General features: G+C 33.6%; 2 protein-coding genes and 1 pseudogene across 4 annotated transcripts; 1 reads left to right on the forward strand and 2 right to left on the reverse strand.

Annotated features, from left to right (window-relative positions):
• Positions 1–177: 177 nt before the first annotated feature.
• On the forward strand, positions 178–3,610 carry LOC113864744 (bifunctional phosphatase IMPL2, chloroplastic). The gene is made up of 9 exons (XM_027498808.1): positions 178–489; positions 587–665; positions 1,281–1,375; positions 1,460–1,509; positions 1,868–1,992; positions 2,178–2,244; positions 2,798–2,887; positions 3,042–3,153; positions 3,306–3,610. Exons 1-9 carry the CDS (start codon positions 279–281, stop codon positions 3,374–3,376), a joined length of 900 nt encoding a protein of 299 aa, XP_027354609.1. The 5' UTR covers positions 178–278; the 3' UTR covers positions 3,377–3,610.
• Positions 3,611–4,532: 922 nt separating this feature from the next.
• On the reverse strand, positions 4,533–7,374 carry LOC113864743 (annotated as a pseudogene).
• Positions 7,375–10,294: 2,920 nt separating this feature from the next.
• LOC113864742 (BEL1-like homeodomain protein 7) lies at positions 10,295–14,450 on the reverse strand. Of its 3 annotated transcripts, none has more exons than XM_027498806.1 (5): positions 13,908–14,423; positions 12,900–13,822; positions 11,808–12,184; positions 11,641–11,701; positions 10,295–11,291 (listed from the first exon to the last, which is right to left on the reverse strand). In XM_027498806.1, exons 2-5 carry the CDS (start codon positions 13,701–13,703, stop codon positions 10,590–10,592), a joined length of 1,944 nt encoding a protein of 647 aa, XP_027354607.1. In that variant the 5' UTR covers positions 13,704–13,822; positions 13,908–14,423; the 3' UTR covers positions 10,295–10,589. The 3 variants fall into 3 exon arrangements, with proteins under 3 accessions (XP_027354607.1, XP_027354608.1, XP_027354606.1); XM_027498807.1 differs by having other exon boundaries at positions 12,900–13,519; positions 13,908–13,955; XM_027498805.1 differs by having other exon boundaries at positions 12,900–14,450.
• Positions 14,451–16,286: the final 1,836 nt, after the last annotated feature.

Consider the following 16,286-nt stretch of genomic DNA (forward strand, 5'->3'; position numbering starts at 1 on the left):
TGTATTATTGGAAAAAATATATAAAAAATGAATAAATTAAAAAAATATTTTATTATTTTTATATTATTTTTTCTTACTAAAATTTATGAAATCATCCAAATAGAACAAGAAAACTGAAAATTTTTGGAAGGAGAAATTAATTATTATTTAAAGAGAGGATGTTAAAACAACGTGGTCGTTGCAATTGGAAGAGTTGTTTTGCAATTTGTAATTTGTGTGCTGAGTGAGTGTGGCTGTGTGGGTGCGACTCCAAACCCAAATCAAAAAATCGAAGTGCAATGTTCTCACAGTGCCATATTCTCTCCCACTCCCAAATTCCCAACACTACCCTCTCCACAAACTTTCGTCTCAGAGCCATGGCGCCCCACGCCACACCTCTCGAGCTCAATCGCTTCGCCGAGGTTGGTAACAAAGTCGCCGATGCCGCCGGAGAAGTTATCCGCAAATACTTCAGGAAGAACTTCGACATTCTTCAAAAACATGATCTCAGTAACTTCTCCACTTCTTTTCATATTTTTATCCCTCTCAATCTTAGCTTGCGTTGAAATTGAATGCTTATATTCCATGTTTTTACTTAATGTTTCAGGTCCAGTAACCATTGCAGATCAGTCGGCTGAAGAGGCCATGGTTTCAATCATACTAGACAATTTCCCTTCTCATGCGATGTAATTATTTAATTCTCCTTTTTTATTAATTAGTATTATTATTGCTGTTTTTTTGTTGTTGTTGCAGAGTAATTTGATTTTTTTTTTTTTAAGAAAAAAGGAGAGTATGATTTTGCTTCTGTTCTGAACTGAAGAAGAGAATAGGATCAATAAAATTTTAAGCCTTGCATTTATCTTTGCCTGACATTCAATTCGTTACAATACAGTATATGAATTGAAGCATTAGCTAATAGCCTGAAAGTATTACACACTCATTTTCTGCATTTTTTGACGTGGAATCTGAAGTGGTTACTTAGTTCCATTTTATAACAAAGCCATCATTCCCTGTCATGCCCCTTAAAGCTATGAAATAAGGGATTTTACTATACGAAAACTTGAGCTTTTCAATGCTTCAAAATTCTAGCCTTCAAATTGATAAATATGTATTGAGATCTATGCTACTAATTGACAGATAAAACTAGAGAGAAGTGTATTGTACTGCTGTTTCCCTAGTGCTTATGTGTTCGGGCAATCAGCAGCACAACCCATAGCATAATCCATAAAATTTGCAATGGGATGGTAGATTTTGTAGTTAAAATTGCTGAAGCGCGAGCCTCAATTTCCACTAATTTGCAGTTTTGGAGAGGAAAATGGGTGGAGGTGTAAAGAAAAAAGTGCTGATTATGTTTGGGTATTAGATCCCATAGATGGGACTAAGAGCTTCATTACTGGTAATTTTCTTTCATGATTATATTACTATTGGGTCAGAGTTCCAAAATTTCACTTTGAATCTGCTTGTTTTGTATCAATGTCAGGGAAACCCCTCTTTGGTACTCTCATTTCTCTTCTACAAAATGGCACACCAGTAAGAATCTGTTACCACTTGAATGCTTATATAGAATGAAGATAAATGGGATATTTAATCATCTTGATTTCTTAATATTTTAAAAAAATCTGAGTCTTTTCTCATTATCCAGTACAAAATGAAACTGAAGGAAAAGGAAATGATGAAAAATGTCAACATCAATTGATTGCATTCTTTTTATCAACTGACAGACTTGTTCATTTGCGAGTGATACTTGGTATTTTACCACCACAGTTACGTTGTAGACAAAGTGGGGATATTGTAAAGATGAACTACGTGTTGAAATTGATATTGACATCGTTTTCAGTTGATAAATTATTAAACTTTATGTTCTTAAGTTTGGTTAGGAATTTTTCAGATCCTTGGCATAATCGATCAACCTGTGTTAAGAGAAAGATGGATTGGAATAACTGGAAAGAGAACTACACTGAACGGACAAGAAGTATCTACACGCACTTGTGCAGATCTTTCTCAAGCATACTTGTATACTTTCGTTCTTTTTCCTTGACAAATTTTACTGTGGATTTTTCTTGAGTGGAAGACGAAAAAGAAGGCTGTTCTGGATGAAAATAAAAGTTGGCATTTATTTTCATTATGCACAGCTTTTGACATGGTTACCATAGGTTTGTAAGTCCTACCAAATCAAATTTCATTTTTTTCCCTTTTAGGTACACCACAAGCCCACATCTGTTCAGTGGAGATGCAGAAGAGGCATTCATCCGTGTTAGAAACAAGGTCTGTTACATTTTTTTTGCATATTTAACATAAAGGTACTCCAAACAAAAACATGAAAGGATACGGTAGACCATCAGAATATTTACTTTGAGGTGCTTTTTCCTAACATTAATATTGGGTTAATTTCTAGTGAAACATTGATTACTTAAATCTTATTTACAAAACAAGCAGGATTTGCACACATGAATCCACTTGTGTTGCAAACAATCCATTATTATATTGCTGACTCCTCCATTCCTGGTCAATCAATTTCTAAAACCTACACATATTATTTACCATACCTTTTGACCATTTCAACTTCAACCTTCTGAACTACTCTAGCATAACAGAGAACGAAAATCCAAGACATCAGAATAACTTGGACTTCGTACATTTTTTATTCTATTAGTTAACAATATTGCCCTGCACTTTGTCTTCTGCTTATTATGTCCCTATGTTTAACTATTAGAAGTATGAAGACTGTATCAAACAGTGATGCTAAAATGGAATTTCTGTTTTCTAAAATATATATTCATTGTTGTCACTCAGTTATTCCGGCTTTGCGCCCTTTCAGGTTAAAATTCCATTATATGGCTGTGACTGCTATGCATATGCTCTTTTGTCTTCTGGTTTTGTGGATCTGGTAATTGAATCTGGTCTGAAGGTATGCTGTTCTCTCTATTACTCTCGCCTTTGGTTGCTCCTCTAACTTTAGAAACTTTTGACCCATATGGAGTAAAACCCCAAAATGATTAAAACAAGATATGTTTGTTATATTATACTCATTACTCGAGTATCTCGTAAAATTTGTATTTCAGCCATACGATTTTCTTGCGTTGATACCCGTTATTGAAGGCGCTGGAGGCGTCATAACTGATTGGAAAGGACATCAACTTCATTGGGAAGCTTCTCCTCTTTCAATCGCAACAAGTAAGTGTTCATCCCTTCTCTCAGGCCATGTCATTTCAATTTCATTCTTGGTTTCTTTCAATCTTGAATAAATTAAGCCCAAAAGTCATGCAAGTTTTTGTCACTTGTTGAATATTGGTCCTTTGAAGCCTCGTCTTATTTGCATGTGGCAGGTTTTAACGTTGCGGCCGCTGGTGACAAACAGATTCATCAACAAGCTCTAGATTCATTACAGTGGAAGTGATAGCATGAATTGAAATTTTTTACAATTTAAGTTTATAATTTTCTCTGTAAGCTGTCCTGGTTCAGATGTTCCTAAGGACATGTATTATAATACCATTGTTCGGCATTTATTCAAGTCGAAAAAACCATGGTATTCAGAATCTTGAATAAGCTCCTGCAAAAATTAACCTTTCTTTCTCGGTTGGGGGGTAAGTAAACTCTTCAACACCTTAATTAAACAAGTTCAAAATTACTCTCTGAACAAGTTTGAAAAATCAAACTAAAAGTGTTCCAAAATTGAAGAAACCAACAAGTTCACCTCATATTTCCGAACTTGTATCATGTTATCTTGTAAGTGTACATTTTCTATTTAATGATACTGTTATACTCGGTTGTCAAAGTCAGCCTGTTCTAAAATAGATTGATTAATTAATCCAAAGTATATGTTGATGGCCAAAATAATTTTATTTAGTGACTAATGCAATGTAAGGTAAATATCAATGGATAAATTGATATCAACAGAAAAATAACATTAACAAAGTACCGTATCTTTAAATTATCCAATATTCTATTACAGTTTATTATTTGAAAATTAATGTATTATTATATTTAACTATTTTTTTCTTTTTTTATACACGTCTCAAAAATACATTTGATACTTAAATAGGATACTTACATTTATCCCACTTGATTGTTCAAAAAACATTATTTATTCTGTAATTTTATATGCTAATATTTTCAATTCTTATCAAATTAATTTTAATCTTTACCTAGTTTAAATTTCAAACCTATACTTATAAACATTATTTCCACTTAAAGTCAGGCGTCGAGACAGTGAAGGATAGTAGTAAACTACAAACAATATGCAAGAAGGATAGTGTCTTATAGAGGCCGCAAACGGTAAAAATAGAGCTTCCCTGACACTCTTAGAGCTTGATTGGTTGAGCTTTGGAGAATTAGGAAAATTGCCGTAATTTTTTTTACAAAAACAAGCCAATAAAATTTAAAAGAAAAGAATATAAACATTGCGCATGTGATACCACAACCTATAACTATTGAAAACTGTTTAAGCTTGCATCGCACGACTATATTGGTTAGTGGCTAGAAGAGACAAAATAATGAAAATTTGTGTATTTCATGGCCCAAAAGTCCTTTGGGTTACCAACAATAATTTGATTTTAATCTTTCCCAAAATCTGCATTATAATGGGCGCTTGATTCCAGTTTCTTTGCTTCATTCGATTTGCGGACAGCCTGAAGGATCAGAAAGACAAAAGCAAAGATAATTAAGAATTTAGTATAGGTGTCCCACCAAAAAAATAATGATGTCTATCAGAACTCCGTTATGAGCTTCTAGGCTCTAGCTTGATTCATTCTTAAATGAGATATAATCAATTAAAAAAACCTACTCAGCAGATGACCACATTGCATTAAAATCTACAGACCTGTGTAATCATATTTGGACTAAACAAAGTTACTGATATTTGTTCATATAGAGTACAAAACATTTGGAGTTTATACGAGGAATTCAGTCGATAAAACTTGAACAGATGGATAAACTTTACGGTCAATAAAAGTTCAAACCTACAATCATATTTGGACTCAAAAACACACTACTGATCTTTGTTGATGAAGAGTACAAGAACAGAAGCTCTTAACCTTCATGAAATCTTCATGAATCACGTAGTCACGTTCTCCACGAATCGCAGACATACCAGCTTCAGTCAAACATTACGAAGATCAGCACCATTGAACCCCTGAAGTCAATACAATACATAAAACATTCACGAAAAGAATGTGAAATACTTCCAACATGCATAGGCAACCCAGCCTTGATCTACCTCAGCAAGTTTAACAACTGCTTCATAGTCAATTTCACCATGTTTTGCAATTCCAGCAGCATGGATTTTGAGGATTTCCATCCTTGACTGCTCGTTTGGTAATGGAATTTCAATTTTCCGATCAAGTCGACCTGGGCATAGAAGGGCTGGATCAAGAACATCAGGCCTATTTGTAGCCATAATCATTTTAACCTGGATATACCATCCAAGGTCAACAATGAATATACATATATGTAGTCAATTTTCTAAGCAAGTGCAGATCTCCTATGCATTATGAACACAAACATAGAAGGGGAAATAACCTTTCCAAGCTGATCAAATCCATCCAGCTGATTAAGCAGCTCCATGAGGGTTCCTTGAATTTCACGATCAGCACTTGTACCCTCACTGAAACGCCGTCCACCAATGGCATCAATCTCATCCATAAATATGATGCAAGGCTAAACAAAAAGGATGGAGCAGTGAAAATCAATTCTAAGTAGGTATGAACAAAATCCTGTTTGATGCAATGGAAGTTCTTCCTACCTGATGATTGCGGCGGGCATATCCAAACATTTCTCTTATTAATCTTGAACTTTCACTAATATACTTATCAATTATAGCACTAGATACAACCTAAACAAAAGTAAAATTTTTATTAGAATGCCAAATCTAGCACATCGTACATACACAGAACATGAAAAACAGAGAAGAACCTTCAAGAAGTTAGCATCTATATTGCTGGCAATGGCTCTTGCTAATAATGTCTTCCCAGTTCCTGGAGGTCCGTAAAGGAGAACACCCTGCGAGAAACATATTCAGTACTTTTTCCTTTAATGAAGCATTAATCTTCAGTCATACAAATATTTCCCCAACATTACATACCTTGGGGGTTTGATTCCAACCCTAAGAAAAAGCTCGGGATTCATTAAAGGCAGTTCAATCGATTCTCTGAGTTCTCGAATCTGATCTGAAAGCCCTCCAACTGCAGAGTAACTAACATTTCCAGGGTCTTCATGAAGCATATTATATACAACCGGGTCAACCTGTCAAATGACAAATAAAATATTAACAAGTCAATGATGTAGGATAGTAATCAGCCAGAGACAAGAAATGATCCAAGAATAGAGGATGGATATACTTCGCGAGGAAGAATTCGCATGATGGTTAGTGTAGTCATATCCAGCACAACTCGAGTTCCTGCAGTTAGCTTCTCCCTGTCCACCTTACCACGACAGCCAACTACATATCTAGGCCCACTGCTTGCTTTAACTATCACTGAAATGATTCAAATAATATATACTGTTTAATTAATCATCTCTAACCAACCCCCAACTTATGGGTAGGCTAACAAATGGATAGATGAAGCAGAATTTACGAAAAGAATACAGCAAAGAAAAAATTAAGGTTATGCCTGTTTGTGTAAATGATAGTAGAAAGGTTAAATCACTTTGCACTTGCTTGTTGCGTCACAAATGTGGGAACTTGACAATGGAATGCAAGTCATTTACAATGCATGGCATAAAAGTGAGTTGAAAGTGACATCTAGTAAAAATCGGAACTTTTCCATCCTATCCCACCCCATTTCCATCGCGCTTATTGAAAACAAACATAGCTTCAATATAACCGAATGATAAAACACCTAAACCATCAAATGCGTCACACTCGAACATAGTATTGAATCTAGAAACATGTAGATCAATATAGGTAGCAAGGATAAAGAAACAAATTAAGCTTACAGCGTTCACTGTCAAGAGGCCTTAGAACATCACCAATGATTTGGCCAACACTCTGGAAGGACTTGAGATCATCCTCAGTTTTCAAAAAACCTCCTTTGCAGGCCGCAAATTCTCTCTAACTGAGTACAATATAATTCGAAATCAATCCACTAAAACCATGCTCCTTTACCGAATCAAATGTAGGATAATCATTTTGTTTTTAAGAAAAGGAAGTTGAATTATTAAAAAGAAAAGAAAACCATTGATTTTAAAGTGAAAAAGGTTTGAAATTACTCAAATGCAGAAGTGAAAGAGAAGAAAGAGACTTTGATGCGGGAGATGAAGAAGAGAAAGAAGAAGAAAGAGGGTTTGGTGTTGACCTCCTTTGACTCTAGGATCAAGCTCCTTACGGTGGAGGAGCTTCTTACGATACTCGGTCACCGCAGCACCACGTCGTGCAGTTTCCTCTGTGTCTTTCGACATCTTCCAACGTTAACGAACCACTCTCATTCTGTTACTCTTTCATCTTCGTCAAATGTATTGGGACAACTTCGTTTGCCGCCTCTGCAAGAAAACTACGTTAAAGTAATAATATTTTTTATTTTTATTTTTGAGAGAGCTTATTTGTTGTATTATTTTTTAGGGCCTTAAAAAAATTAACTTGAGAATTGTGATTAAGAGTTTTAAGGATTGAAATAAAAAAAAACATCTTAAAAATTAGGATAAAAAATACATTTTAATATGTTTTTATATATAAAAATTACTTTTAAATCGTAATTTTAAAATTTTTTATAATAATTTGTTAACATATTTTTTTATTTGATTTTTGAAATGGGTCCGTTAATTGTTTTTAGTAGACGAGCATAGGGTCGAAAGAAAGAAAAATTATACAATAATAATATTACCAGAGATTAGTCTCGTTGCCGGAAAATAATGGTGAAGGGACTACTTTTTTTAATGCATAAATTTATTTAAATCTGAAAATTATGATGTTAGGAAAGACTTAAACATTTTCTTAAGAATTTTGTTATTTGAATTATAATTTTGAACATTTACATCATATATTTATATTTTACTATATTCTTTTATATGTTACATTATAGTATAAACATGGTGTCTAACCACATGTCAAAAAAATATTTTCGTTTTCATATAAATTATTTGTTTAGTTTAAAATTAAGCAAAATTATTTTTGATAAAATTAATTTTGAGTTATTGAATATAATTAAAATAGTGTATAAATTAATTTAAACCACACATTTTAATCAAAATATATGTTTTTATAAAAAATGCAAAAATTAAAGTTTCAAAAACATGCTCTAAATGAGCGGAATCAAGGTACAATATTCTTCTCTTTATTGAAGTACATCACTCCCCATTGGTTTGATGTAACCACAGTGTGTCATACTTAGATTGATGATTAGATTGAATACAAAGGATTGGAGCACTCTGTTCATTCAAAGATTAGAATTTTATGAAAGCCAGAAGATAGGTCCAAATTTTAACTTCACCTAAAGCACAACATTGGAATTGAACACTACAAGAGTGACATGACATTTGCCCAAATCTGTCCCCTCGTATAGCCCTCCTTTTCCTCTCTGAAATGGAAAGTGTGATTAGTTTAATTATGGCCTATATTTTAATTTTAGAGCATGTGAAGGGTGGTTAGTAACATACTATAATGAAAAATGAGGAGAAATGGCATAGGTTTACATGCATACATTCAACTGAAAATAGTAGCATCTTGAATGATTGAGAGGAAGCGTAGACAAGGATGTGGTCATAACCCTATGTCTATTTACACCAGACGTAATGGATGCAAATTTTAGAGATTCAAAACCAACCCATATTTATTGAACCCGAAATCAAACCTTATCCTTAACGAATGAGCATTGATTCACCAGTTTATCTCACAAACAATCCACTCTGTAGAATCTCACAATCAGCTAGCATTGTTTCGTCATTCTTTCCCTCCCGGCTATATGGAGCAAGAAATTGACAAATTGATATTCAACATGGGTTCACTTGGAACCACCTTTCCACAAAAGTAAGAGCATTCAGTTACCCAAAAGAAAAAAATTACTTCTTGTTTTTCATTTGTTTATTTTGTGATTAGTAAATAATATGACAACGTCACATTACAAGGGGCAAAAAATACAATACTTAATGAGTTCTACACAAATAAAAGTGAATTCTACTATAATTATTTTGGGCCTTTTTCACTTTACATAAACATAAGAGCATCTTTCTTCTTTTTTTTTCCTTATTTTAAATTATTGGTGTAAAAGTTTGTGATTTGGTGTGTTTAGGAGAGGCTTGTCAAGGTATTACTCGGGCAAATCAAGATCATTTGCATGCATGGCAGATGTCCATTCGGTGGAGGATTTGAAGAAACCAGAACATCCTGATGCTAAGAAAAGGAAGAAACATTCTCATAGGAAAGAATTGCTCAACCTTGCTCCCTATCCGTGTCGCAGGGCACCTAGTTGCGCTCAATTGACTAGTACATTTGTCAATGTGTAGTGTTTAATTTTCTAGTGTCAACCCCCTCATTATTCTACTTTTTCACCCCCACCCCATGTTGTGTATATATATGTAAGCTGGTTATTATTAAAGCAAAAGTGTAACGCTTTTATGCGGTTTGTGTCAGGGTAGAAAATTGAACTCAAATCTATGATTGAGTCTAACCCTTTTTGCCATTGTTTTTTTGCCACGTTACTTGAGAGATTGAAATAAACACGTTCTTTACATATTTGATGCTATTCTTAAATTCGATAATTGTCATGAACATGTGGTATATACATTTGTCTTGCGGTGAGGTTTCACTTTTATTTTAAGAACAGAGGAAGGAAGCAAAGATAAAGAATTTTAAAAATCATTTGAGTTCTAGACCAACCAAACTCATTCTCATTGTAACTTACAATTTTTATTCCTTGAATTAACTTTCTATGCTCAAATAAAAATCATACAGTAGGCAGATGTCATTGTCCGTTTGAAGCCCAAGAAACAAGATTTGAGCACACGTTGCTGCTACACACAAAGGCATGGGGAGAACGACTATTATCTATCTGAAGCGAGGGTTAAAAATAAGATTAAAGCAGCAAAAGTGTTGAATTAATTATCTACAGTCAACTTCCCTGTAAATGCAAATTCGAGTGCAGTAATTGATTCAGATTTTAGTCCATATGCAACCTTTTCTTTTTAAAACTCTGAATACCATTCATTTATATGGATGATAGTCAAATAATAAGAGGTAGAAGGAGACAAAGGAAAACTATAGGTCAAACCATTAAGAAAGATTTAGGAGTAAATGACCTAGTGAAACCTTTTCTTTTTAATGATGTCCAATGATTTATGTAACTGATCCCACCTAGTGAAAAAAAAAAAAGAGGCTTTGTTGTTGCAGATAAACTAAATCACATTCAAAGCATAAATTTACAATCAGCCAATTCTATCCATTTATTATTTGCCATTGTCACATGTTTCTTCACTGCATACAAAGACCAAATTATACGTGTTGCCTTCTACACACTAACTCTAAAATATGGTACTGTTTTAGTCAGTCCTAGCCCTTGAGGGACCATTGAGTTCCTTCTATGCCTCACTGTCAAGCATTGTAAATGGTCCTAACATTAGCACCCACCGCACCTTTTCCTTCCCCTTTCAATCCAGAGTGATTGCAACAGATTAACTTCATTTCATACTTCAAAATCATGCAAAATACACGGCGAACTGAACCTTTGCTGCTGGTTTCCAGCACCAATGCACTCAAGTTCTGCTGTGTCTGCTCCTATAGTAGAAGCTGCAGCAGCGTTGTAGATGTCATCCTCTCTCATGGACACCAAACCAAGATGGGTCTCACCAGGCAAAAAATTACCCCTTTCACAATGCTGCAAACCTAATGTTAGAGACACTCCACTTCCTGACTTGAACCTCCCAAACTCTGACATTTGGCAGGTTAGACCAGCTGCCACAAACCTGTTGTTAGCTCCATCAGACAGAACGGCCATGTCATCTGAGAAGAGACCACAGTCATCCAAGTTTGGCTTTTGCTCCTCGGTCAGCTTTAGTGATCTATATTCAGTTTCAGTCTCATGACCTCCGTATATGAGACTGGTTAATCCAGTGGATGCCATGATTTCTGTATCAAGAACTTGATCATATCTGGGGTCTTTAGGTTGTCCACCACTGTGATTCTTATCGGCTATTATTGGACTTTGAGACTGCTGCGAATCATCACCCATATCATTGGAGGTCTTGACATCACTTTTTGTTACCTTGGATGCATTTTCAGATGAAGAGCTTGAATTCATGTCAGCATCACAATTCTCTTGCTTGTACATCTCCTCAATCATAGGTTTCCATAGACGCACACGTGCATTTATAAACCAATTTGAGACCTAATTCAAGCAAAAGGCATACATTACAAAAACATAAATTAAAATATCATCCTCCAGATTTCTTTTAAATCAATAATTTCAAGCAACAAATGAACAAAAAACAAATAATCTTAAAATGAACACAAAGATGCACTATCAAGCACACGTGCATTTATAAACCAATTTGAGACCTAATTCAAGCAAAAGACATATATTACAAAAACATAAATTAAAATGTCAACCTCCAGATTTCGTTTAAATCAATAATTTCAAGCAACAAATGAACCCAAAAAAAAAATAATCTTAAAATGAACACAGAGATGCACTATCAAGCAAGTTGCTAAAAGCATATTTTATTTTGTTCCTCCACCTGACTTCTGGTCAAGCCTGTCTGTCTTGCTAGCATGATCTTATCAGAATCCTTTGGATAGCTGTGAAAAATACATTATGCCAATTAGATTAAATAATCACAAAGGTCTTGGATCAATCTCAAAATTTTACGAAAAAAAGACCAAAGGTTGATATTGGAGGGCCTACGGATGAAGGAAATGCTCAAACAGCCAAGCCCGAAGAATTGAAACAGAGCTATCTGGAAGCCCCTTTTGTGGTCTCCATGCATGTTGCGTCATGCCAAGCTGCTGAAGAGCCCTTTGTTGTCGGATTTGTTGGTCAACATACCTTAGTCTTGCTATTCCAACTCCTTTATTACTTCCAGAAGCATCTTGCTCTCCAAGGTTTTTTTGTATTGCACTGATTTGGCCAGTGATTGCATCGTGCAAACACCGAAAATGACGTGAAATGGTTTGAAGAGCAAGGGCTGTGTATGGTTTAGCTGCCCCAGATCCTGCTATCACATCAAATGATGACACCACAATCTGCATCTGATGATAATATTGTTTGTACCCACTGTCAACCTGCAGCAATTGACAGGTGGCCATTAAAACCATATTGTTGCTATGAAGAAGAGCAGCACGTATGTTAGTCTTGGTGTGACTCAATCAATGTTACGGATTTAACTATAAAATTGGCATCAGATACATCATCTTATGTGCTAAATTACACCAAAACAATAAATTATGAATGTGAATTTTACTTTTGGCATGCCAGTCAAATCCATCCATCAAACAATAAAAAGATTAAACACTAAGAAAAACAATTAGTTCTAAGTAAATCAAAATTTAAGAGGCAGCAAGTGACTTACAACACAAAATTAGTTCAAGAAAATAATATAGCCCCACGGGTTATCAGTTGTCAGAGCTAATTCTCAAACCCCCCCGGGCCTGGTAAATGGAAAGAAGAAAGTGTTGCTGCGTAATCTCATCAATAATGAATTGCAGGCATGCCAGAACACCTTAACTAAAAAAAATTTTGCCATAAATAATCAACCCTAATTGCTTATCTATCACATGCCTCACCTTTAGCCTGTACTTGTCCAACAAATGCTGACACACGACACAAACACGAGAGATATAGTTATGTTACAGCCAGCCACTCATAACACTAAGAAAATGCACGTTTTTCTTTTAAGATGCATTACATTGGTTTCAAAGATATATATTATCAAACTCAACTGTTTGAAGAGACGATAAGAGTTACAAGAGAGTGAAAATCTGCATAACGAGGTTTTACCTCATCCAACATTGACAAAAGCTTGGTTAACTTGTTGTGAAGATCTTGTTTATCAGCATGTGAAAGCTCGCAAGAGGAGTTACTAGCTGAAGCTTGAGAATTAGGCACTCCATTTGCTGAAGGCCCTTCATATTCTAGAAGCTCATCATCCTCCCTAGAATTCTTCCGACAGTTCCCATGTGTGCTATGACTTCTCATCATACCTGGTCTTTTAATAGCTTTTCGGATATCAACAACTTCATCAAGCAGTTGTTGCGCTGCCTTGAGGTACTTCGAGTTAGGAACTGTTCTTCCAAGACTGGACATTCCATGCAACGAAAAATCCCCTCTATTCAAATCTTGACTAACTTCAGGTGATCCAGATGGAAAATTTTCAGAATGTCTCATACCATCATTCCTAGATAAGCCACTTTTATAGGCCCCATTGCCCAAAATTGATGGATTAGTAGCCAAAAACGAATCAAAACTTGAACTTTGATTCCTATCATGGATAGAAGGCATTTGAACTCCTGAGGGCATTTGGGTTCCAAGGCTTAGAGATAATCCCTGGGCTTGTAAGGTTTGGAACCCGGAAACATTGGCTAAGATTTCTTCTTGTTGAGGAGTGGAATGTGAAGCACCTAATGATGGAATGACAAAGCAATTATTTTGCTGCTGAGAATTGGCAGAGAATGTTTGTGAATATGAAGCAGAGTTGACATATAATGTGTCGGGATATGAATTAGGCAAAGGGTCCCTACGGCAGAGAATAGGCACAGCATCTCTTTGATTACTTGAACATGAACTTGAGTAATAAGTCGCCATAATTTTTGGACAGTGGAAACTGATATTATTATGTTAGATTACGGAACCGCTCATAAAGATGCATTCCCCACCACACCTTCGTTTCTCAACTCTAAATTCCACAAACCAAGCCAAACCACCTACCGCGAAAAAAAAAAACTGTTTTATTTATCATGAAACAGAAACAGAGAAGAAAAATAAAAATGATTTAAGAGTTAGACTCACTCCGGGTTGCAGAGGATAAGTACCCAACAACATGAAGCTATGGTTATGGTATGGCTTCAGAAGCAGAAAGGAAGTGGAACATCAAAGAAATGAAACAAAGCAGTAGGTTCGGTTCATTTCATATCATAATCGAATCCAACAAGAGAGACTAAGATTTAAATATAAAGAAAGAAAAAGTGGGCCCCGCGTACAAGCTTTGCTTCATATTCATAGGTTGTCTCTGCGTGTGTGTGGTCATGAAGATGAAGATGAAGAAAAGGGAAGATAAAAAGGGGTGAATATGAGAGAACAGAAAAGAACACCACACAACACGAGACAAGAAAAAGAGAGGAGATAAGAGGAAGAGGTAAAGGGGAATTAGTGCAGAGCAGGGAGAGCACAGAGCAGAGAGTTGACATAGAAATACAAATACAAATACAAATATACAATACAACCCTGTCTTTGGGATTGCTGCATTATCACTGTGCTGTTGGGAACAGCTTAATTTTGCGTCACTCCTTCTCATCCAAATACCGTACAAACATTGTAAAACTAATACTCAAATTAAAACAGCTTAGTTACACGTGTTTTTATTCATGATACTTATGTATCCTATTGTCGAGTCTCGTTAAATACCTTTTTAATTTTCTTAATTACTTCAAAAAAACTAAATATTTAATTCTTTTTATACTTGTTACATGTTTTAATAAAAAAAATTATTTCTTTAAGCAATGTGTTTAATAACTTATATTTACTAACTTAAAAGTAATTTCACTTATGCCACTAAAAAATTATATGAAAAAATATTAGTACACTCTTTGTCATGTTTTTTTTAGTTTATTTTTATTTGTAGTAAAAATTTACATATATTTCATTAAATAAAAATTAAGACTCCTTAAAAAATTGGATTTCAACTGCATAAACACTTGTTTTTAAAATTAAAATTTAAATATAGCCATGAAATAGAATAAAATGAAATGTCAAATGTAAGACAAATATTGTAAAATTTGTTACTGAGTGCAATGAAAAACAACGTTTATGACTCATGCACAGCACCACAATTATTAAAATAAGATCATATTGGTCAGTTCAATTAGACTAATTAAATTATCAAATTTCAAAAAATTAATCTAGAGCCAATTAAACTAGCAAAAATATAATAAAAAGTGAATGAAAACTGGTGTAAAAAATCATATTGAACAAGTCTTTAATAAAAAAATACTTTTAGTTTATTTTAAAATTATTTATTTTTTAAATAAATAAATCATATAAGTTACTCGCATATTTTTTTTATTTAATTATTTATTCTAATTTATTACTTTATAAGAGATGTAATATGATACTTTCACTCTAATTTAAAATTTCAACTAATTTTTTTTTATATAAATTTTTATTATTTGATATTATATATATATATATATATTATTGGTCTGACTTCAATTGAATAAATCAAACATAAATGAATGTCTTTACCAATTTGATGATTAATTACTAATGTTTTCTGCTGATAGGTAATATTTTTTCTTAAATGTCATTTCTTTTTTTTTCTTTTTTTGTTGTGCATTTATTACCGAGTAACAAATAGTATAAGAAGTTGCGTTGTGATTTGATTGTCTATATTGTATTGTTTTTCTTTAATATAAATAGAATAAAATTAAAAATTTTAAAGTTATGTTTGACTTTCCAATCATATATGAGTTCGGAGCTAACCTTAGCAATTAAAGAGGGACTAAGGCTTGGCACTTGCAAATTTCCTACAATCTTCACACCCTTGTGGAATGTAACATTGGTGTTAAGGCGAGGAGATTACAAAATATTTTACTAAATAACATTGCTTAAAATATATGTAGCATTGTTTAAAGAATAAATAGGATTATTTAAAGAATAACATCAATGGCATTTATAATACATCATTTAAATAATGTATGCAAATACACACTTGCTTTGTTTAAAAATCATTTCTAACTCTTTATTTTAACTATTAATTTATTACGATAAATTTTAAATAAAATATTATAAATACTATTATTGTTATTCTTTAGTTAAAATTAGAGTTTTGTTTTAATAGTATATATTGATTCTCAATGTTAGTGTGCCAATTTTTAATATTAACTTTCATTATGTAGATTTCCAATATAAAACTTTAAAGATTAATATCAAGAGTATTTATAACATTTCATTTAAGTTCTAACTATTAATATATATATATATATATATATATATATATATATATATATATATATATTTCCAATTTTTTTATCTGAAGGTTGGTTTGGCAGTTGCTTTTATTTTAAGTACATAAACGTTGGGTTCAACTGTAATTGATTCCAGGCTATGCTTGACCTGTTAATGTTATCATTTTTATATCTGTTGAATCTTCAATTTGTTTCTTATATTGGA

The sequence above is a fragment of the Abrus precatorius genome, unplaced genomic scaffold (genome assembly GCF_003935025.1).
Source record: "Abrus precatorius isolate BTA unplaced genomic scaffold, Abrus_2018 Scaffold4, whole genome shotgun sequence".
NCBI lineage: Eukaryota > Viridiplantae > Streptophyta > Magnoliopsida > Fabales > Fabaceae > Abrus > Abrus precatorius.